The sequence below is a fragment of the Gastrolobium bilobum genome, unplaced genomic scaffold, assembly GCF_033153095.1.
Source record: "Gastrolobium bilobum isolate Gb01-03AN ecotype WA unplaced genomic scaffold, APGP_CSIRO_Gbil_v1 utg7290, whole genome shotgun sequence".
NCBI classification, from domain to species: domain Eukaryota; kingdom Viridiplantae; phylum Streptophyta; class Magnoliopsida; order Fabales; family Fabaceae; genus Gastrolobium; species Gastrolobium bilobum.
This window is the reverse complement of record NW_026898915.1, coordinates 223609-248518: the sequence shown is the minus strand read 5'-3', so window position 1 is coordinate 248518 and position 24910 is coordinate 223609. Positions and strand designations below refer to the sequence as shown.

The 24910-nt window shown below is 33.1% G+C and overlaps 2 protein-coding genes across 2 annotated transcripts; both read left to right on the top strand.

The window, feature by feature from the left end:
* Positions 1 to 5910: 5910 nt before the first annotated feature.
* Positions 5911 to 9176, top strand: LOC133285455 (uncharacterized). The gene is made up of 7 exons (XM_061482687.1): positions 5911 to 6055; positions 6299 to 6416; positions 6825 to 6913; positions 7020 to 7066; positions 7211 to 7299; positions 7805 to 7938; positions 8444 to 9176. The coding sequence occupies exons 1-7, from the start codon at positions 5957 to 5959 to the stop codon at positions 9080 to 9082; spliced, it is 1215 nt and encodes a 404-aa protein (XP_061338671.1). The 5' UTR covers positions 5911 to 5956; the 3' UTR covers positions 9083 to 9176.
* A 6138-nt stretch (positions 9177 to 15314) lies between these two features.
* On the top strand, positions 15315 to 18520 carry LOC133285418 (primary amine oxidase 1). The gene is made up of 4 exons (XM_061482635.1): positions 15315 to 16481; positions 16581 to 16694; positions 17322 to 17860; positions 18367 to 18520. Exons 1-4 carry the CDS (start codon positions 15315 to 15317, stop codon positions 18518 to 18520), a joined length of 1974 nt encoding a protein of 657 aa, XP_061338619.1.
* The last annotated feature ends 6390 nt before the right edge of the window (positions 18521 to 24910 follow it).

The window sequence follows — 24910 nt, the reverse complement described above, 5'->3', positions numbered from 1 at the left end:
TGGGATTACCTTGATAACCATTTATCCTGCTCATAGACATGTTTTTCTTCTCTTATCTTTTCTTTCTTTATCTTCTTCTTTTTATTTTTTTGGGTTGGATCCAGTGAACTTATACGAATTAAACTTTTATGTAGTTTCAATGGCGGAGCTAGCAAAGTTACTTAGTCTGTACTAAAAAATTTAGCCAATACCAAACACTAAATTATATTTTTTTCAGGTGCTATAGCCTATCTATGTTTATTTATCCATATCTAAAATGTGACTAATTTTTGAAAACTAAAACGTGGCTCCATCACTGTGTAATTTCTTGTTGAATTTAAACTAGATATCATAATGTGAAGAGAAACTCTTTTTCGCATGAATCAACATAATTTGTGTTAATTATGACATCTGTTCAAATCATGAAAAATTAGGGTTTTAAAAAATTAGCTTGCCACGATCCGTTTGAAGGTGAAAAAAAATGAATGGATCAAAATATTGCTTCCTTTGCATGCCTACTTAAAAGTTAATTGATTTAATTAATTAAAACAAGTAAATGGCAGTTTAAATTAAACAACAAAGGCCGTGTTTTTTCAAGTAGAAACTAGTCAAGTCTAGACTTGATATTTCTAGTGTATTTGCTAATGCATCAATTAATAACTAACTGAAGAAAACAAACATAGATTCATAGTATTCCAACAATAAATCATTAAATAAGCAAACGTATACATGTAGCATTCAAATATCCAGAGGAGAGTGCAGAGTAAAAAGGGGGGGCAGAGGGGAAAGAAAAGAATTACCAACATGGTACGAAGAAGTTAAAAAGAAGAAGAGAAGAATCTCCTGTCAAATCTAAACTGCGAATGGTGATATATGGTAAATGAATATTCCATTTAACCCCCTTGCAATAAGAACAATCTGAGACCAGAAAAGTGGGATTCACCGTTTTCTACCTCTAAGCCAACAACAATCCTGCACTTTACTCTCTCACACACGCAAAGGAACCACAGTTCACAAAATCACAAGGGAGCAATAACTCATAGATATAGATAGGTAGATAGGGAAAACTTCATAGTCCATTATTTCAATGAGTAACAAGTTGCTACAAACAAAATCCTCTGTTCTTTCTCTGTAACACATACACGCTAAACATGTGTTTGCTTATCCCGCAATATCCGTTCACGTGTCTGGGTATTGTTTGGCCTCTTATTCAGTTACCCTTGTTTCTTATCATCCCAATTTCCAAAAAATATGAGCATGTACTTGTTCACGTAATTACTCTCCCACAGTCCAACTTCTATTCAGCTATATCCATCACTGCAGCCTTTCCCTTCCTACCTGTGCTGCACACATCACACTCCCACTCTCCCACATCATTATTGAACTGTCGCTGTGAAAAAACAATGCCAGTTTGCCGCTGCTGCATAAAGAAAGGAATATATATATGCATCTGCATATATATATATGTGCAATAATAATTTTTCTAACCGACTAGTGAATAACATTGAGGAACAAAATGGGTAGCAAAAATATTTTAATATTTGAATTTAAAGCGAGTTGTTAATCTTGTTGGGCTGTACATGAAGAGCTCGTGACGGGAAGAGATCGTCAATCAATCATAGACCAAGTGAGCAGTAACATTAAGTGAGTTTGAAATACCACAATCAAACACAAAATTTAAGGCATTAAATACATGGTTCCTTCCACTTATATAATGCTTACTTTGACCATTCTTAACTAATGTGAAACTTTTTCACTCAATCATTAATATTTGGATTTCTCAACATCTCCTCCTCATGTGTGAGTCCTAGGCTCACATTTTTTCCCCACTTAAAGAGAAGCTTCTGTTGGGAAGAAGAATTTTTGAGAAAAGTAAAGATTATAGAAAGATATGGAGGAAGAGAACACTTTTATTGCTACACAACTCTTTTTTCTTTTTTGGCTTGATACAAAATGATGGAGATGACCACTATTTATACTAGTGGCACCTCAACAAAACAATGACTCCAAATAATTATAGAGTTTTCTATACTAGCCTAGTACAAATATTAATTGTGGTAGGTGCAACTACCCTCTAGAACTTTCATGGAATTGACTAGAATAAAAATTTCCAGATCTTGGACTAAACTAACTCCTAAAGTATAATTCTAGATATTGGGCTAAATGTATACTAAGCACAATGGACCAAAAAACTAAATCAAGTTTATTTATTTAATAGCTTCTTCGAGTATTCAAGGGATTCATCAACACTTGATTTCTCATCAAACATTGGCTCTTTTATCAAGGCTTGGGTACACTCATCAATACCTTGGCTTCCCACATCAAGACATACTTGGATCACCACAGATCAATCTACCATTAGCTCTGATACCAATTGCTGGGTCGTGCAGGGAGAGCTTGTGACTGGGGGAGATTGCTAACCATAGACTAAGTAAACAGCAATATTAAGTGGACTTGGAACACCACAATTAAACCCAAAATCTTAAGGCATTAGATGCATGAGTCATTTCACTTATATGATGTTCACTTAGTCCATTCTTAACCAACATAAAAAAATTTCATTCAATCATTCACACTTGGATCCCTCAACAAATCTCAATGTTTGTTTCCTAGATAAACAGTTAAAATTTTAACTAAGAAATTCGTAAAACCTACTAATGAATAATCATGATAATTTTAAAACAAAACATTGAGAGGATTTATTCCTAATATTGCTTAATAGTAAACATAAGTTAAATTTCTCACTTCAACATTACACATAGTCTTTAAAAAAAGGGTGTGCGCTGTAAAGCTGTTTATCGTTAGGAAAATTTATTATAAATTTTTTTAGGTGAAGTAGTTTTTTTATCATGGTATCAAAATTAATATTTAAATTATTACGAGTTTGGCGTGTTAGGGGCTATAAGTTGCCTTACCTTTGGCTTAACTTACAGACTTGTGCTCGTTAAAAGGTCTACTTAAAAATCAAGGCATAATACTATTTCAAAAGGTTTACCCTCTAAACCTCCAAGTTTCATCTTTATTTTTAGGAAAAAATATTTCTGTACTTGCTGCATATAAGTTATCTATATTTATTTTCAAAACGACGTCGTTTTGGTATTGAAATTTTAAAAAATTATAAATATAAAGACTATTATAATCCTGAATTAAATTAAAATAACAAAAACATCATAATTTTTGCCCCAAAACGACGTCGTACTGGGCTTATTGCAGATAACTTATCTGCAGTAACTGCAGAAAAAGCAAACTCTTATTTTTAAATAAAAATATAAATGAAAATACTATAATATAAAATTATAAATGACTAAATTTTTTTAGGAAAATATTATTATCATGTTAATGAAAATAGTAACATGTTCCTACACAGACAAAAATGTGTTGGGTCTCACGGATAATTTTTCACTCACCTCATTTTCTCTTCTCTCTCTTAAATTTTTTGTCTCTACAGGAACATGTTACTATTTTCCAGTATAATTGACAATAGTATTTTCCATTTTTTAATATATAAATATAATTTTCTTAAAATATATTAAATGTAAGTTTAAATTAATTCATTAAAATATAATAAATATGAATCTACACAATTTCATAAAACACATTAAAATATAAATTTGACTTTTAAATATCAATATATATTAAGTGTCAATTGCATAATATATACCGGAGACGGTTATACTTACAACCTATTAATTATTGACCAATTATATGGTTGATCAAAGTTCAACAATTTTCTCATATAATATTTCACTTTTATAGTTTCATTTCCTTTCATCTTTTTCCTCCCTACAAACCTTGTGAAAGGAAGTGGAACTGTCAAAGTGAAATATTATATGAGAAGATTGTGTACCGTTAATTAACCATATAATCAAACGGTATTGAATGGATTATAAGAATTTATAAATCTTTTAGGTTATAAATATAACCTTCCACATATATATTTAACGTAAGAGTAAAAATTAAGTTTGATTTTTAAGCAAAATAAAAATTTTAAATAAATACAGATATTATGAAAAAAAATTGTTACATTATTTTATATGTCTGTATATCCTCGTGTGTGTATAAATTTTCAAAAAAAAAAATCAATACAATTCAATTAATTTTATAATTTTTTAGCTTATTTGTTTTATCTTTTGATTGAATTAGTAAAATTTTAAATATACTTAAAATACGGACCAAAAACTTTTTAATTGTTTTTGGGGAAAGATATTGTAACAACCAATTAGTGTTACTACCAATCAATTTCACCGTTAAATCGATTATGTTGGTCCAACAGTTATATTTATTTTTCTCTTTGTATGATTACGATTTTCCATATTTAATACTTTATATTTATTTCCACCTTTATATGGTTATAATTTTCTATATTTAATGCTTTCACATTAATTATGGGGAATCAAAATCTTACAAAAATGAAAATAAATATAACCATTGGATCAACATAATCGATCTAACGGTGAAATTGATTGGTAGTAACACTAATTGGTTGTTACAATATTCTATCCCTTGTTTTTTTCCTAAAAAATTCTCTCTTTCCAATTTTCTTAAAGAATTGAAATAATAATTTATTTTCAATCTTACTTTAATATATAACGAGCAAATTACACATGTCAAATAAAAATGATTTACTATATGGTTTGAACCTACGTAAATTATTTTAATAATTTGATAAATAAAAGATGATTTCTTTAATAACCTATGATTTATGGAGTGTAATACCCTATTTTTAAAAATTTGATAGGCCAAACCAAACCTTATATTTTTCAAATAACAATAAGGCCAGGATTTAAATATTTTATATATGTCTAGCATATTTAGATGAAAATCTGTTTTGACGTGACTCATTCAAATTCCTGCTCATCCTTCATATTCGTTTAATAAATATTTAATTATAGAATTTTTTAGTACAAAATAATGAATTTGTCCATTATTTATCCTTCAAACTCAACTCAATAGACTCTTGTACGAAGGGGATGTGTTAAATTGTTTTAATATAAAACTATTATAGTAATCTTTAGTCAAAAGCTTAAACTTTTATATGAGACGATTGTTTATTATGATATCTGAAGTATTAAAATACACTTGAAATAATGAAATACCCTTTTTTTGGTAAATCAAATGCACTTTAAAATAATAATAATGTTATTTGCACATTATTTTTATTTCTTTATTGTTACGCAATTTTTTCCAATGAAAAATATGTGTTCTTACAATTTATTTTGTTTTACTAAATAAAAGGGTAAAAATGGTTAGAAGAAAATAATATGTAATTGTTTTCTTTATTTTAAAACATAAGAATTAAAAAGACCAAACAAAGCAATGGGAAATTGAGCCGCTTGCTATGATTGAACTAAGCGAACTCAGGAGTTTTATATTTGATTTCTTTTAATGATCATCTTTCACTTAATTGTACAGAAACTTTCTATTTATAAAAGTTTCTTTCTGTACAAATCTCATCCAAAACCATTTTAAGCTAATTTTACTATTTTAGTTTCTCTGTAATATAGTTTTATTTTTTTGGTTTCATTTGAAAGAAAAAAAAAAAAGACTCACATGGTAACTAGTTAACAACACAAAGTCGGCGTTTTCCGTTAGAAATCCCTGTCTGAGGCATATTATTGCGGTGTTGAGTGGGGACCCATTTTAGGACATTGACCCAAAAAACACTGTGGAGTCTCAAGACTAACAAGTGTTGACGTTTTCAAAAAGCCTTTCTTGTGTGTGTGTTTTTTCCCCGAGTTGGTAACGGCGTTATCTGCCGTCGTTTCGCTATAAATAAAGACTCCAAGTTGCTACATCACTTTGTATTCAATGCTCTCTCTCTCTCTCTCTCTCTCTCTCTGTCTTCTGAGTTCAACAAGAAGCTTTTTATTTATGGTTGCGTGAAACAAAAGATTGGAATAACAGCTGTTGTGTTCTCTTGTTGGGAGATTTGGTAATTATTGCAAACACATCACTTTCTAAGTTGGTGTTTCTCGAAATGGGGAAGAAAGATCAGCTGAGCGATCACAAGGAAACAGGGAGAGTTGAAGCTGTTCTTGAACTCATCAGAAAACAAACCCCTCTCACTCTGAAGCAGGTTATTATTCTCTTGCCATGTTCTCTCTACCTTGGGTTGATAATTTTTTTTATTTTTTTTTAGCCATAGTGAGTAAAGAGTAGAAGGTTTTGTGTTGCTTCACTTTGACGCGTTAACTTCTTCATGAAAGCGTTCAAAGCCACTGTTTGGGAGGAAAATAATTACTATTATAAAATGGGTTTCTGGGTCTGATATACTTAAGTTTTCGTTTTGTTCTTATTCTTGTTGTTGTTGTGTGTATAGGAGAAGTTCTGCAACTATGCTTGTGTGAAACGGTTTCTGAAAGCTAAGGGGGATAACGTGAAAAAAGCTGCGAAGCAACTCAGGGCTTGCCTTTCTTGGAGAGAGAGTATAGTCACCGGTATATTCCCCACATTCTTCTCCTCCTCCTTCTTCCCCTTTTTTGATATAAGTAAAAATTGAACACACTATCTAATACAAACACTTAACAACCTATGGCTTATTCTTCCCCTAAGTTAATTCTTTTTCTTCTACTACTGCAAAAGCTTTTTACCCGTTGTGAAAACCCGTAACCACGCCGACTTCTCTTTTTGTTTTCTCTCGCCAAAGAATCTTGCTTTTCCCTTCCTTTGAATTAAGCGTTAAAGTAAAAGGCACCCCACTCCCTAGTAATCATTAAGCCATTCTCTCTCACTGTCCATGCCCCGAAACCACAAAAGAAAAAAATGTTGTTATTTTTATTGAAATAATGAAATGTGACTACTAATTTTCACTGATGAGATTTTATTTTTTATTTTTTTGAAAGCAGATCATTTGATAGCAGATGATTTCTCAGCTGAACTAGCTGATGGTTTTGCCTATGTGGCTGGTCATGACGACGAATCTAGACCTGTTATGGTAATTTCATCACCCTTCTCTTATTTCTCTGAATTTGGGTTTCAACGTTTTTTTTTTTTTTTTTTTCTGAGTTAAAAGTTTGTGATTTGAATTGGGGCGGTCACAGATTTTCCGGATGAAACAAGACTATCACAAGTTGCATTCCCAGAAAATGTAAGTTACGAAACACGAGAAGATATAAATATAATTTTTTTTTTTACCCTTTGGGAATTTCGTTTCTGATACTATAGTAGAACTAAACCATGCTAATTTTTATTTGTTTTCATTTGTTTGTTTTTTCCTTTTGTAATCTTTAAGGTTCACTCGTTTGCTGGTGTTCACGATGGAGGTGGCAATTTCGACGATGCCAAAAAACGTGGAACAATTCGTCATGCTTTTCGACGCAAGTAAGTCCACCTACACCACCCAAATTTCCATAATGCCGTTTCAAACAACATTATTGAGAAAAGAGCAAACAATTAAAAAGGGAAGAAATGAAATCAGAAAGAAACAGAAAAGATTGATGGATCAGAACAATAAATGAGAGAGCAGGGATATGGAACTCTGTTAGGCCTGAGGGGCACACAGAGAGTGTCCGGAGTGCCCCTCAAGTGTCACAGACTCCAGTCTGCAATTAATGGCCATGTTAGAAAGGGTATTATTGGGAATTGGAGTCATTATTAATATTCTGTATCAGAATTGGTCCATTTCAATCTTTATTGCTTCCTTAAATTATGCTATTGCAGCATCAGAGGAACAACTCATGATTCACCTTTTTAGCTTTTACCAGTAACCTTTGCCTTTTATAACTCGGCCGAATTTTATAAATTATCATCACCCTTTTAGACTGTAATTACCGTAATTAAAACAATTAAAGGATTAGGAATAACGGAGTTGCTTAATTGGTTGCAGGCTATTACAGGTCAGCATCTGCTTTTATGAACTTGTTACTAGCAGCACTGAAAATTGTGGCGGAGTACTACCCAGGCCGGCTATGCAAAGCGTTTGTGATAGACCCTCCCTCGCTTTTCGCTTACTTGTGGAAGGTATACACAATTCAAATTCCTTTCGTACCTAATTTTGGTAGTCTACTATGTACTGTTTAGCCAGTGTCTGTTATTGAACTCCAATACTGTTAGATCACATTTAAGTGTGGTCTCCCTCTGTCCCCCTCTTTGGGTATCCTTTTTAGCATCATCATATCATGCTCCATCTTCCACTTTCTTTGACCATCATCACCGTGAAGGGACCACTTGCTCTGCTTTTTTCTTTTTTATGTGGCCCCACCCACCACCATGCTCTCATCATATCCACAAACCAAGTCCATCTATTTTAAAAATGTAAACATGCAAAAAAATAATAATTATTCACGTCACTGTTTAAGATTTGGTAAAAAGTGTTTAGTAGATTATCTTAAATTCAAATGTAACCATATACTATATTGTTTAGTGTCATATTGTACTGGTTCAATTCAAGTCAATCCCCTAAAGAATTAATTGTAATTAAGTTAAATTAAAATATAATTATTATGTGTTTTTGATTACGGTGCAGGGTGTTCGGCCGTTTGTTGAGCTGTCAGGGTGGACGACGGTGGTGTCATCGTTGGATTTCGAAGAATCACTGGACTTCAACGACTTCGCTGCGTACCCTCGAGCCTCGTCCCTCCGATTTGATCCCTCCACCGTGAAATCAACGGAGAAGATCGGGTCGTGCTCATCTTCCCGCTTCTCGTTCACGGTTTCTCATCATTTGGACTCGCTAAAGCCCTGGTACCTCAGCCTCACCGACACGTCAGCATCCAAGGTGGGACCCACGAGCCCCTCCCCTGCACTGATCTCCCCACTCAACGCGCGCTCCCTCTCATTCGCTTCCCCCGTCGCCAGGACCCCCCGCGGCCCCCCGGCCTCCAGGAAGGGGCTGTTTCCCTCCACACCGCTGCCGCAGCGAGTGACGGCGCCGCATCGGACGTCATTCCTACAGTCGCCGGCGACATTCTTCCGGCGGGAGAGCCAGGCGAGCAGCAAGGGGGAGAGGTGCAGGGAATCGTTCTTGCCGTATGTGAAATTCTACAGAAGACCGTACGACGAGATGGTTTACCGGTCAAAGATGAGGCCCCCACTGGGTGGACTCATCTCCATTGTTTCCCCACACATGAGAAGACGTCACGTTTCGCTTTCTCAGCGTTTCTAATTCTAAAATACCACACCGCAATCAACGTAACGTCCCAATTTACCCTACCAGTGCCATTTTTTTTTCTTTCTTCTTTTCTTGTTTTCTTAATTTCTTTCTCGGTACATATTATATTTCGAATGTATTAAGTAGACATTAATTCGTTCAATCGTTTTTTTATCCTCGATTTCAATTTTCAAGTTCCCTCGTGCGGTTGGTTCAATTCTATGTTAATGTCAACACTCACTCTACGCGGGGACGTGGTTAGAGTTTTGAGAGATAAATAAATTATTAAAAAACGACGACGTACAGGGCGGGGTGTGAAACGGCGTGCGAGGGGGCAATGGCATGGGAAGAAGGGAGCGTGGTCAAACCGGCGAACCTTGCACCTGCACATTGGAAAATCGAACATAAGGTAGACCAAGATTGCAAGAGCATTGAAAATGAAACGACATCGTTGATCTTTGTAACTTATCTTATTTTCAATTTTATTTTATTTTTTGCCTTACTTATCAATCAATGTTTATTTTGAGGATTTGTTGAATGGAATCTTTTTGCATAAACTTGGTTTGGACTTTGTTTATAATAAGGAAATAACCCGGAACGAGTTTGAAAACTTTGATATTGTCTGGTTGTGCTGTTGTATAATAGTTTATGTTTTGAGTTGGGTTCTTTCTACGATGAGATAGTTGGTAGGAATATGTGTCGGGTTCGGTTGTCTCAGTGAGAAGTCAAAACTGGGGTGAGCTGTGAGCTAGCTAAGTTTGAATACTCGTGGAGCTTCTTCGCGCGCGTGTGTGTGTGTGTGTATGTTTTGGGAAATGGGAAGTGAGAAGTGAGAAATGGAAGGAAAATGAATAGATACGAGCTGTCGTATATTGGAGATTGGGGTCCCCTGTACAATAGCATGTGTCGTTTAGGAATCAAGGTTTCTGTTAGTCGAAGCGAGATGATGTTAGCAAAATTGGGGTTTTTTTACCCAGCAAGTATTTCAGCTTTCACATCTCCCAAATCTGAGGTTTTGTAGTTTAGCCCGAGATTCTGCATCAATGTCGACAAAAAGTCTGGCTGTGCTCTCATGCTGCCACTGCCAGTATTTGTATTACGTTCTTTGTTTGGTTATGGGTTTCCAAGTGTCCTTTCGTGGGCTTGTGGAACCCTCCAAAGTAATAAGGACAGATAAAAAAAAATAGCGATGGTTCTTCAAAATCTGACCTCAGCTGGTTGCCTGGTTCTATTCAACATTGTTAACCCATACATATTGGACGGAGCCACTTGACTTGAAAGCATACCCCTCGATTTTGGGTTGGGGTTCAGGCTTCGGCGACATCTTGCTTGACTTGTATCATTCAATGAGGGATTTGAGAACTCTTCTTTTAATGTTCGTGATCAGAATAATAGTTTGCTGTTATTGACCTCACCATATTTTGGGGATGGAGCACGTCAAGTTCAACGCATTGTAAGTCATGAGGCCATTTCATAAATCAATCTACAAGCACTTTTACACAATCATATTAAACCTGGTTCGGTTATTGGCTCGATTGAGATATTGGATCACTCTTTCAACCAACGAGTTATTGATATGACTCGGTAAAAATATAAGTAAATCTATGATTTATATTAAAAAGCTATAAATATACTTAAATATATATATATATATATATATATATATATATATAAATACTAATTTCAAATATTTTAATATAAAAAAAATAAATTACCACTATTAATAAAATTAAAATTTCCTGCATATTACATAACTAAGATAATATTGGTGTTGTAGATACATAATCTATGTAAGTTAATAAGTTACAGATCACTCAAATATTTTAAAAAAAGTAAACTATTTGTGTGCGAAAGTAAAAAAAAGAAAACATCAATTTTAAAAAAAAACTATTTTTTTTTTTTTATGAATCGAGTCGGGTCACCGGTTAAACCAATCGGGTCATCAATTTGTACGAAAACTAACTAGATTGATCACACCGGGTAACACTAATTCTATAATATGGCCGGTCAACATAAAAACCAACTCTATTACGTGATCGATTTATCAGTTTTTGATCGATCCAAACATCACCAAGAATTGAATGCATTAAGAAATTAATTCGAGCTCCAAAAGGGACAGGGTGTGTTAAATCTTTGAATAAAAACTACTGAAAAATAATCATGCCATTTCACGTTTACCATGCCAGTAAAAAAATATTACAAGAAACTTAAATGGTCATTAATTTTGTACATAATGTTGGGGGTCAAACAAATAAAGCAAGTGCCAATCGAAGTAAATAACTCAAAAATTAAAGAAGAACAGCAACGAAAAATAAATGGTACCAAGATTTTTTACATAAAAAATTCAATGTGAGAAGAAAAATCACATACTTTTATCGAAGTCCTCTAAATTTTCACTATCAATAATAATAATGGGTACATAATAACAAATATTCTTTCTGTATAACAATAGGGGAATCAAAATATCATCCCCTAAAAAATGAAAATCTAAAAATAAGAACAAGGAAAGAAGTCAACTGTTCCGATAAAATATAATTGTTAGACCACACACACATATATATATATATTGGGCATAATCTTTTGATACCGATATCAAATTTTAAAATTTGACACTAAATCCTAACTATTGATTTCCGTCAATCAACGGTTATAATTTTTGTCAATCAAACTCATTGATTAATTATTAATTCTCAATAAATGATAATCGTAATATGAGTATGGTTATGATTTCTCATATTAAATACTTTTATCTGTATGGTTATGATTAGAGCTGGAAAAATGGGCCGAGCCTGCCGGGCCGACCCGCCCCGCCCCGCCCGCCAAACGGGGCGGGGCGGGCTGAGTTTCTCAAGCCCGCTGCCTGCCAGCTCGCCCGGGCTGATTTTTTTTTTTTTTTTAATTTTTAGTGTAAAATGTCACAGGCTTGGCGGGAAGCCCGCCCAAACGGGACGGGGCGGGCTGAGATATCTAGCCCATCTTCGAAGGCGGGGCTGGGCGGGGCGGGCTGGGGTGGGACGGGCAGCCCGCTTTGCCACCTCTAGTTATGATTCCCTACATTTAATGATTTCACGGATATATATGATAAGGATTTGACTATTATACATATAACAGCCGCAAAAATGTAAATACAAGGGCGAGATATTCTTACACCGGTGTAAGAGTTAGAAGTCTTACACTCAATCTTGACCATTGATCCACTTGTATCCAATGGCTCACATTACTAAAAAATTTGAGTCGTTAGATATAAATGGAATCAACGTATAAGATTGAGAGTGTAACTTACACTGGTGTAAAATGATCTTAACCCATATATATATACAGAATAATATTTGTGTAGTTACTGCATATAAGTTATCTGTATTTACTTCTAAAATGACGTCATTTTGGGTTTGAAAAATTAAATAATTATAATTATAAAGACTATAATAATCCTAAAATAAATTAAAATTATAAAAATATCATGATTTCTGCCCAAAATGACATCGTATTAGACTTACTGCAAATAACTTATCTAACTGCAGAAAAAATGAACTCATATATATATATAAAAATATAGGGTAAGGATCATTTTACACTAGTGTAAGTTACACTCTCAATCTTGTGCGCGTGACGCTCCCCCTACACTTCTCACTTTCTTGATGGCCCTTTCACTTTTCACACACCTTGCACTCTTGCAGGTTTGCACTTGTTTCTTTCTTTCATTAGGTTAAAAAATTGGGTAAAAATATATAAAAAAAAAAAAGTAGGGTCACGGACCCAACACATAATTCATCTTGGAGTAAACTATTTAATCCTTTAAATATTAGAGTATCACCATATTAGTCCTTCAAATTTTTTAATTATTAAATTAAATCCCTAAAAGTTTAGTTTATCATCATATTAATATTCTAACAGTTTGCTTGACTTCATTTAAATGCCGCATATGCCTTCAAAATGTTTTTTTCCTTCCAAAATGCCAGTATTTATATAAACTTGTTCAATCATTTTAGTGAGACGAACAATGCTAATTCATTTTAGTAAAATTATGTGAGAAAATTTTAGTCATCTAATACTTTACTTATATAAATAAATTTTGTTTTCTACATTTTTTATATTAATATTAATATTAGTATTTTATTATTAATGAATAAATAAACAGATCTGATTCAAATTTTAAACTTTTTTTATCAGGCCCAATCCAACAAAAAGATACCAAGTGAATTTGGGTTGGGTTGAGTTGGTCGACATGTTACACTAGCTTTTCGTCTTCTTACATACAGATATGCAAATATTTTATCCATGTCAAAAAAAAAAAAAAAACCGTTTCTGTTCATTTGTTCTCTTTTTTCTTTTTTTTCATCTGGTCATTTTCCTCTTTCATTTGCTTTAAGATCAATCCGGTGTGTGTCTGTATAAAATCGATATCAAACGTACAAACTTCTCTAGATTATCTTTGACTTTGAAAATGGTCTAAATTATACAATAATTTCATTTAGTGTGGTTTGCTTTGAAGAAACACAAATGAAAAACTTGTCTGACAATTTTACCATGAACTCCATGATAAAAAGGAATTTACTCAAATTCTTAGAAAAGCATTGAAATATATATCAACTGATTTATTAATGCCTTGTAACTTATTTCTTGGGAATTACTATGGTCCACCATTATAAAATATTATATTCATGTATTATTTATAATATTTATTAAATAAAGTATAAGTAGCAGCTTCATAACCAATTCATCACTAAATAATATTGAGTTTAGCAATTTCAAATTATATTAAAGGAAAAAAAAACATGTTTATCATATTAAAAATTCATTATCTATATCCATTATCATGGTATATATTTATCCATATTCTTAATCATTCACTAAATGGAGATCGCAGGGGATCAGAGTCCTTAGTATGATCAATTCTTCAAGTCCTTTCTCACTTCTCACTTCTTGTCTTGTTGAGAAATGAGAATGAAATGGTTTTAGAGCATCCTCTACTCTTAAATTGAATCTAGTAATCTTTGGCAATTTGAAAGTCAGTCAAATTAAGCTTTTCTAACCGGCTTGGCTCGAACTCAAATGTTGACTTTGAGCAACAACATTATGTCACGATGTGATATCTTTTTCCCCTGTAACCATATGTCAATGTTCTAAGAACGAATTTGGTTTGAGAATAATGTATTAGATAAGGTTTTTGCTGGAATTTCATTTCAAATTTTTTATTTGATGTCCATAATTTGGGTAAGATTTCTATCATTAAATTAAATACGATTAGTCATCCAAAATTATACAGAACATTTGCATATCAATTTAGTCTCAATATTTTGAAGAAGAAGAAGAAAATATCAATTTAGTCCCTCAAGATATCTTTAAACATTTATTTAGTTCCAACACTGATGCTTAGTTTTGAAAAAAGAAACTGATGCTTAAAATTTTAGGAAGACCAACTTGATGTCTCCTATATTTTTGAAAGACCATTTTAAATATTTTTTTTTTAATAAATAAAGCCGCTCTGCCCTGTATGATATCAATTCAAATAAAAATTCTAAGAATCATACGGGGATTAAAATAATCAGATAACGTACCATTTTATTAAGTCATTCTTAAAGCAACGAAGCATAAAATGAAGCTTCCTCCATATTTTCTCTTAGCTAAGCATGATGACTTCTTCAAGTCTGCGCTGTTCCCTACCATAGAATGAAGTATTTTTTCTTTAAGAAAGAAAATTAAATCAATAACCTCTACTTAAAACTCCTCCACCTCAATTATCTTAGCTAAGCATGATGACTTCTTCAAGGAAGTTTACTGAGGGTCCGTTTGGATGATTTTTCTTTTCTTTTCAAAAGCTTATTTTTTCAAGAAAAAAAATACTTCTTACTTTAAATTCATTTGGATGTCTGCTTTTAAAAAAAGCACAAGTCACAAAAAAAGCTAAAAATCTATTTTTTTTTAAAGCTAAAAATTTTAACTTCTAAAAAAAACAGATTTCAAAAGAAAATTTTTTTTCTTAAAAAACTAAATATTTTATAAAAATATAAAAAATTTAAACTTTTGTAAAAAACACTATTAAAATAAGGAAGAGATAAAAGTTGCTTTTTTTGAAATACGAAACAAATAGGATGTAAATTGTTTATCTTGGTCATTGAAGTTATGGGATCCCCCGGGAACACTCCAAAATTCAACTTTTTTATGTGATACAAAGTTTTGGTACTATAAATACAACATGAAGATCGTGTCATTTAATATCACAATAATCAATAGAGCTGTGGAAAACATGATCATATCAAGGTGTGATAAAGTAGCACCCATGATTCTTCATTGTCTAGTTTTAGCCTTTTTTCTGAGATGCAGCTTCATTAGTTGTTTGTCTCACCCTTTAGACCCTCTCTCACCTGCTGAAATCAACAAAACAAGGCACGTACTTCAAGAGTCTTACCTTGGTGCTATTCCTAATATGACCTATCATTTTGTGGATGTCGAAGAACCAGACAAAAAGGATGTCCTAAAGTGGCTAACTTCAAGTACAAAAGACAAGCCTATTATTCTTCGTCAAGCCAAGGTAGTCGTTCGAGCCAAGGGTGAGACTCATGAGCTTGTAGTGGACTTAACCAGAGGGTCCATTGTATCGGATAAAATCTACAAAGGTCATGGATACCCTCCTTTGACATTCAATGAGCTTCTTCAAGCCAGCAAATTGCCTCTTAAATATCCCAAATTCAAGGAGTCAATAACCAAAAGGGGCTTGAATTTGTCTGAAGTTTCTTGTGTACCATTTACAATTGGTTGGTATGGAGAACAAATCACAAGGAGAGCCCTCAAAGTGGCATGCTTTTACAGGGGAGAATCTGTTAATGTGTGGGCAAGGCCTATTGAGGGAATCACAGTGCTAGTTGATGTTGATTCAATGCAGATTACCATGTACAATGACAGGTACATTGCCCCTTTGCCTAAAGCTGAAGGTACAGATTTTCAATCTTCAAGCAGTAGCAGGCAAAAAATATCTGCTTCATGTAATATATCAGAAATTGGGTTCACCATCAAAGGCCATGAGGTCAAATGGGCTAACTGGGTTTTCCATGTTGGGTTCAATGCTCGGGCTGGAATGATCATATCAACTGCTTCTATATTTGATGCTAGAAAACAAAAGTATAGAAGAGTGTTATATAGGGGTCATGTGTCTGAGACATTTGTTCCTTACATGGATCCTACAAAGGAATGGTATTTCAGGACTTTTATGGATGCTGGTGAATTTGGTTTTGGACGTGCAGCTGATAGCTTGCAACCGAGGGTTGATTGCCCAGGCAATGCAGTGTATATGGATGGTTATATGTCTGGGCCTAATGGAGAGGTGCAACAGGTACCCAGGGCTATTTGCATTTTTGAGAGGAATTCTGGCAATGTGGCTTGGAGGCATATGGAAATCAACAATCCCAAAAAATTGGTAAGGTTATTATAACTGTTTTTGTTTTCATTTTTGGTTGAAGTTGTTTGGAATTTCTGCTGTTTTTCTGTGAACACACTTTGATGTATTTTTCTGCAGATAAGAAATGGAGAGCCTGAAATTACATTGGTGGTCAGAATGATTGCCACTGTGGGTAACTATGATTATGTTCTTGATTGGGAATTCCAACGAAGTGGCAGCATAAAAGTTGGGGTAAGATTCTTCTACTGTCTTTGTCTTTTTCTGAGTAGATTCATGATTTGGCCATTTTATCTTAGAGGACCTCATTTAATTTTGGTAAATATACTTCTTATGTCACTGCAAATGTGAGAAATTTTACAACAACACATAGAAATATGAATTCTGACTTTTTTTTTTAAATGTCAGGATCCGCATATGGATCTTGATATAAATATACTTGCCGTAAACTATCGCTGCAGAAGTGAAAAACCCTTTAATTAATTGAAGTGGGGAAGGAAAAAGTGCTGAATTTTTAGTGTCTTTATGGATGAAACAGTAGTAAAATCTCTTTTCTTAAACCATCTCCCCCTTAAAACAGATACGTTAGAATTTGGAAAATTAGCATTATCAAACTTCCATACCTCGTGGAGAATATTATAAGTTTATAACTAAAATCATAGGTGTTCTCATTAAACAGCAGTTATAATACTTCGTTTCTTATCTTACTATTCATTCTGTTATAATATTGTTATTATTCAGTCACAGGAATATGACTATCCTTTACAATAACAAAATGATAAATTAAAATAAAAAAATACATTTAGTTCAAGTCATACAAAATTGAACTTATCCTAGAATAGTTTATTGTGTAATGGATAGGTGGATCTGACAGGCATAATGGAGATGAAAGCAGTCCCATATACACATAACAGTCAAATAAAAGAAAATGTTTTTGGAACCTTGGTGGCAGAAAACACCATAGCCAATTATCATGATCACTACATAACCTACTATCTTGACCTTGACATTGATGATAATGGCAACTCTTTCATCAATGCCAAGATACAAAGGGCAACTCCAACTGGCTTTGGAACACCAAGGAAGAGTTACTGGACTGTTGTTAGAGAAGCAGCAAAGAGGGAAGCCGAGGGTAGAATTCGGCTCGGCTTGGAGCCAGCTGACCTGTTAATAGTCAACCCAAATAAAAGGACAAAGCTAGGGAACCAAGTGGGTTACCGGCTGATCAGTGCACAGCCGGTTACTTCTCTTTTGTCCGATGATGATTACCCACAAAGAAGAACATCTTACACAAAGTATCAGTTGTGGGTCACTCCCTATAACAAGTCAGAGAGATGGGCTGGAGGGTTCTATGCTGATAGGAGCCGTGGAGATGATGGCTTAGCCATTTGGAGCCGGAGGTAAAAGGACAACAAGTAACTTTATCTTTGTTTTAAATGATTTTTTATGGTACATTAAATGATTTTTATACATTCAAGTTTGTATGACAAAATTCAATTTGATATTTTTAGTGCATGTTTAATATATACTACTTATAAAAAACAATCTATCGTTTAATCACATTTTTGTTATTTTTAAAATACATTATTATTTAATTAAAAATAATTTTTTTCATTTAATTATAATCAAACTTTTTACTACTACTACATTTTTTTTTTCAATCTTAAGTAAAAAAGAACCACGGATAGTATCCATGAAGATGCAGTTAAAAGATAAAATAAATTATTAATGAAAGATTGTCTATATATTGAAAATACTAGACTGTCTATATACCATATTTTATTAATGAAAGTTTCAATATACGCTTTTTTTTTTTCTTTTTTTAGAAATGAAAAATAAAACCAATCAATTGAAGAAACTACATTACTGAATTTTAACTTGATTTAGTGGATAATGGTTCACGCAGGAACAGAGAGATTGAGAATACAGACATAGTGCTATGGCACACAATTGGGATCCATCACATTCCTTATCAAGAAGATTTTCCTGCAATGCCAGCAGTTCATGGTGGATTTGAACTGAGGCCAGCTAACTTTTTCGAAAGCAGTCCATTGCTTTGAATAAAAGTACAGCACTAAATTAATGCAAGCATATTCAGATAATTAACAAACTTATAACCATGCATTGTTCATGAAGATAAACAGGTTGAAATGTTTTATAAAAATAAAACATTTATTGTTCTTTTAATATTTTCAAGCGTGTAGGCATGTTGTTAAATAAAATTTAGGTCAGATTAAGGGACACTGGCACTTTGTCATTTTCCCTCTAGTATGTTAAATAATTTGAAATCATATGAGAACTAAAAATATGTTCAAAGTACGTATGATATAACCAAAAAAATGTGAAGCCCTTTGATTTTGAAATGATTGTTTTGATGTATAGATTCTCAAATGTTTTATTTATCCGTGATAATGTACATCAAATATAAACGTTCAATATTTCAAGATATATTGCACACTGGAATAAAATGCAGGAACAAAAAATTGTGTCAATCTCCCTCCCACGTCTCTCCCTTCTCCATCGAAAGAAGCGGAAGAGAACAATACCTGCAATATTATATTCAAAGTAATGGTAGTGGTAGCCTCGTAGGTAAAGGCACATGCCTATATTTAGGGGTGTAAATGGGTTAAGTCGGCTTATAAGGACTTACAGTTTAGTTTATATTAAGTCAAATTGGATCTATTACAAATAGTAAAATAGAACAGGCATAGGCTTTTAAAAAAATCTATTTAGAAAATAAGCTATTGGCTTTTTTATACATGTCGGACCTATAAACCTACAGGTCGGCCTATATTATATTATTTATTGGATCACACTTATTAATTAATTATTAATTTCTAATAAATTATAAACGTTAGATTGACGGAAATCAATAGTTAAAATTTGATAGTAATAAATAGTAAAAACAAATTAGTAAATATAACATTTTCCATTAACTAAATAGATTATGCATGCGTGAAATTGTGAGCCAGCTCATCTAGAAACACTTCGATACTTCGACGTTCAACTCTCTTTCTCTCTTTTGTCTGTTTATTGTTTTTTAATTTTATGTTTCCTTTGTTTGACACATACAAGAAGTGTTTAGCAGATCAATTTTTTTTAGATTTTATAAAAATTGCTATTGAAAATTTTATTTATCCACGTTTGGTATAAAGATTATAACTTTTTTTCCAGATTCCTCAAAATTGAATTTGTGAAGAGGAATGCTATCAAAAAATACCACAGGGGATGATATTCTTGAATTCTTATGGGAAACTTTTTCCCATTTTTTGGAGAAAAAAATACCCTTGTTAGGATTGAAGTCTGCATCACCATCACCTTTGCTTACACCTTCTTCTTCATTATCATTTTCTTCTTTCTCCTTATTGCGCTTCACATATGATCCTCTGCCTCATGCTCACTTTCGGATCCCAGTCGCAGATCCACTTCCAACCTTCTCCACCACCTTTTCGCTCTTTCTCATGGACCTCTCTACTTCTCGTCCAAATGTAGTCATCAACAATGACTTCGGTACACTTTTCCTTTATCTCTATCACCCACGAATTGGGCTTACCCTAAAATTGGAAAATGATGTTTATGTTGAAGGTATACGAAGATGGGATTTGCTGGTAATGTTGAGCCATGCTTTACTGTTCCAACCTGTTAATGAGTAGTTCCTTAATCAATCGAGGAGCTCTTCCAAGGGCAATTGAGTCGCCCAACACAATGCAGGGGTTATGGTTAATTTTGTCTTCTGGATGATTATGTAAAAAATTTATTTTAATTTTAAATTGAAAAAGTTGTTAATAAAATGATGGTCAATGATAGTTTTTTGTAAAATCATGTCACATCCTAGCAATGTTTAACAATCAACCAAGCCAACATTCATGCTAATGTTTTGGCCAGCTTTTGGTAACATTTTTCTGAAAAATCATTTTCTCAATATATTATCGGGAATCATGATTCCCGGGAATAAAATTTTATAAAAAAAAATTCTCTATTCCAAACGCCCCTAAAATAAAAAGGAACAAAAAATTAAAAGTTAACTTCAAGACGAAAACATTAGTGTGGTATCTAAAAGATATGAGGAAATCTTTTTTTTTTTTTTTGATAACAGAAATCTTTTTAAGGAAAGAAAGATGAGAAATATAAACTCACAGGAAAACTGACATCAAAACTAAGATATGAAGTGTTCTCTTCTTAGGATTGGTTTCCTAAATATGAAGGTTCCATTATGTTGAGTTCAATGTTTGGCAGACAAAAAAAAAGTGTGTTAACTAGTTACTTAATCTTCCGATTTTGCTCCATAATTCATCTGTTGTCTGTTGAAAGCTGAATGCTTTTCAAGTTTTGACGTTTTAGGCATTTTGATGCACTTATAGTTGGCCCATTGTATATGGCACAATCATTGATTTAAAAAATTCGTAGTCAACTAGAGTTGTGGCCCAATAAGTATGGCCCAATTGTTGGAAGAGGTTGTGATTTGAAATATGACAAACTACAATCGAATCCAAGTCGTAATAAAGCAGCAGATGTGATTGAGATTTATTTGAGAAGAAAAAAAAAGCAACATATTTGATGTGATTTGAGATTAAAGATTTGAGATGTATTTTGAATTATTTATTTGTAATTTTTTATTTATTTTTAGATGTTAATTACTGTTATATTTATTTTAGGAAGTTTTATTATTTTTAGAATTTTAGATTTAGAATTTTGAATCAATTTGTAATTAGTCTATAAAAGGGTGCTTATGACCCTTATTCTAGGAGTTGAATTTTGTTATTTGATAATTATAATTGAGAACCGGAGGGTTACTCTTTTGTGAAATCTGTTCAGCCACTTTTACATGCGCTTTCGACATCATTTGGTATCAAAGCACTAGGTTGCCTTCAACCAATGGCTTCACAGAATCCTGGAGGTCGACGACGGTGGAGCCACGAGAGTAGGGAACATGGATTTGTTCCTGAAGAATATAGACAATTGCGTCAGCTTGACCTGCGAGTTATAGAAAATGAAGAGCTCGGAAAGCGGATCTAGGATTTGAAGCAACAACTTAAGCAAGCGTTGGACAAGAAAATCCAAGTTTTGAAGCGACTATATGTGCGGGCACAGAGAAAGAGAATTCAAGATTTTGAGCGACTACTCGTGCGGATATGCATGAAAATTCAAATTTTGAAGCAAACTCTTGTGGAGGTGCAGAGCATGGAAATTCAATATTTGGAGCGGCGACTTGCATGAACAAAGTTGGGCATTCAATCCGAAGAAAGAATGGAATTAGATGACGCATCTGATGATGAAGAAGAGGATGTCAATCCCTTATGGATTCTAATCAGGGATAGAATTGGGAAGTACAACCTGGAAATCAATCTACTTTTCAAGATATCGAGATGCAAATCAGGAATCCTGACTTTGAAGTCTATGATCATAATTCAATTTATGATGATTATCGGATCTATGATGATAATCCAATTTATGATGATTATCCGATTGTTGATAATTATCTCATTTATGATGATTATCCAACTTATGATGATAATCCAATCTATAATAAATCTGACAGTGAATCAGATTATCAAGATCTAATAGAGAAAAATTTATCATTTGAATTTTTGTCTAAAAAAATTGAGATCAGTGGAGATAAACAAGATTCGATGACAAATCTTTTCCTAGTAGGGGAGAATGATGCACATATAGTTGGCCCATTGTACATGGCTCAACTATTGATTCAAGGAACTCATAGTCAACTAGAGTTGTTGCCCAATAAGTATGGCCCAATTGTTGAAAGAGGTAGTGATTTGAAATATAACAAACTACAATCGAATCCAAGTCCCAATAAAGCAGCAGATGTGATTGTGATTTGTTTGGGAAGAAAAGGAAAGCAACATATATGGCGTGATTTGAGATTAAAGATTTGGGATGTATTTTAAATTATTTAATTGTAATTTTTTATTTATTTTTAGATGTTAATTACTGTTATATTTGTTTTAGGAAAATTTATTATTTTTAGAATTTTAGATTTAGAATTTTGAATCAATTTGTAATTAGTCTATATAAAGGTGCTTATGACCCTTATTTTAGGAGTTGAATTTTGTTATTTGATAATTATAATTGAGAACCAGAGGGTTACTCTTTTGATAAAATCTCAACTTTCTGTTTAGCCACTAATCTATGCGCTTTCAACATCACATTTCCCGATGAAAAAAAGTAAACAAAAGTTGATATTCCCTAACTATGCATGATAGTAAAATTTAGCCTCTAGAACAGTAAGTACTGCTATATCTGCATCCAATCATTATGTCGAATTTCCTGTAAGAATAACGAGTTATTTATCCACTTTTATTGCATCACTTCACATTCTTAGATTATAGCTAGTAACTTAATTGTCAAATATGTAATTGTTAGACAACTATAAAACTATTAATGAAACCTCACCTAATAACTTAAATTTTTGAATTGAATTAGTTCTTTACATGATATCAGATCTATTTAATTAATAATTAATTCAGTCTTATTAATTCAGTATTGACTCTTGTGGAGTTTCGTAACACAGGTAGGTGAGTATGTGCATTAATTACCCTTCAAGTCCAGTGGACTCTCATGTGAGAGAGCGTGTTAGAGATTAGTATAAACCATTAAAAAAGCTATCACCCAAAAGCTAATTAATTAATAGTATTAGAGTTTCGATTACGAGTTTGATCTTCACTACCTCCATTTATTTAATAATTAATTAAGTTTTATTGAGTTTCTTAGCATAGTTACTAATTCTTTGAGTGAAAGTGTTGCGTAAAGAACTAATTCAACTCAAAAAATCAAGTTGTTAGGTGAGATTACATTAATAAAATCATTGTTACGCAACACTTTCACTCAAAGAATTAGTCAATATCAAATAATTAGGGAACATTATAATACAACTGTACTATCTATTGATTTCTCTAGAGGTCCACTTTATTACGTAATGGGGGTTTTGTCTCGAGATGGCAAAGTTGGACTTATCCACGTAATTAGGGACCATTCAATTTACATGTTGATTAGTCCAAGAAAAATTGGATTTGATCACACAGTTAAGTCATGATCCTAGTAGTGATTGAAAGGAGAATATAATGAGACAAATGGAGAACGTGCAAAGTACTCCAACGCTTAAATCATTATTTATCTACTTATGTTACCTTTGGAACATTGATAAAAGTGCCATAGTTTGGCAAATTTTTTATCCAAATGCCATGCGAACATTACTTTTTATTAAACTGCCACACAACGTAATTCGCTACGACTGGTAGCGAATTACGTTCGTTAATAATTTTGTGACACGTGGCATATTTTCGCAGAAAAAGATGACTAGACAAAGTTCACTACTAGTAATAGCAAATTTGGTACACAATACGGCCACGTGTCACAAAATCATAGGGAAACGTAATTCGCTACTAGTCGTAGCGAATTACGTCACGTGACAGTCTGGTAAAAAGTATTGTTCGCGTGACATTTGGATAAAAATTTTGTCAAATAGTAGCACTTTGATCATTATTCCTGCTACCTTTAGTATAATGGCATTCATTTTTATTGGTGTATTGTGATCAACTTATCCTGTATGCGGGATACTTATTGGTGAGCTAAGATATATAAACTTAATTAGACTCTTGTACCTATCCCTTCACCATTGGCTACTTAAGGAGACTTATGAGTCCAATGCTAATGTGAGTCCGGTTCTACATATGTGGGATTGAGTGTGTGCATAATGTACGCGTTTACTTATGGCTTAAATCTTTGTATTTGTGTCTTTTGGGCAATTTATTATACTATGCACTTCATCCCACTTACTATAGGTCGAGATCAGATGTTTTCTCAAAGCATCTTATTCAACAGGATTTCAATTTACGCGGCTTCTAAAAGCATCTTATTCAACTTTGGTTGCTTCAGTTGAAGAATTTTACATGGTTACGTTGTCTAATGGTTGGATGAAGTTTGGCTCTCTTAGTTTTTTTTACTTCATGCACGTCCACAATGTGTTAACGATGCATCATCATTAGGTTTGATGTTGGCAATTAATTGATTGTAACCTAACACATAGTCGTACTTTCCAATAATATTAGTAAGAAGATTCAATATAACCGCTAAACAGAGATTAAAAAATTGGACAACTTGATCAAAAGTCTATCCTATAGTTTTTTTTTTTCCCATTGGTCTAACCATGTGTTTCCCTTTTTCAGTGTTTCGCGTCAAGTCTAATTAAGACAGACTCATTTAACGCACCGTGTGACTAAAATAACTAAGATTTGACACATGGTACTGATGTTGCCAAATAGAGATTTGTCACCGATAGTACAATTAATAAAGTATACGAGTAAGAGATTGTTCCAACGAGTATTAGATTTCAATCACTAATTCACTATTTACGCTTAAATTGGACAATTGATCAAGAGAATTTAATGAAAACAAAATTAAATAACAAAATAAGAACGCAAAATATGAGTAAC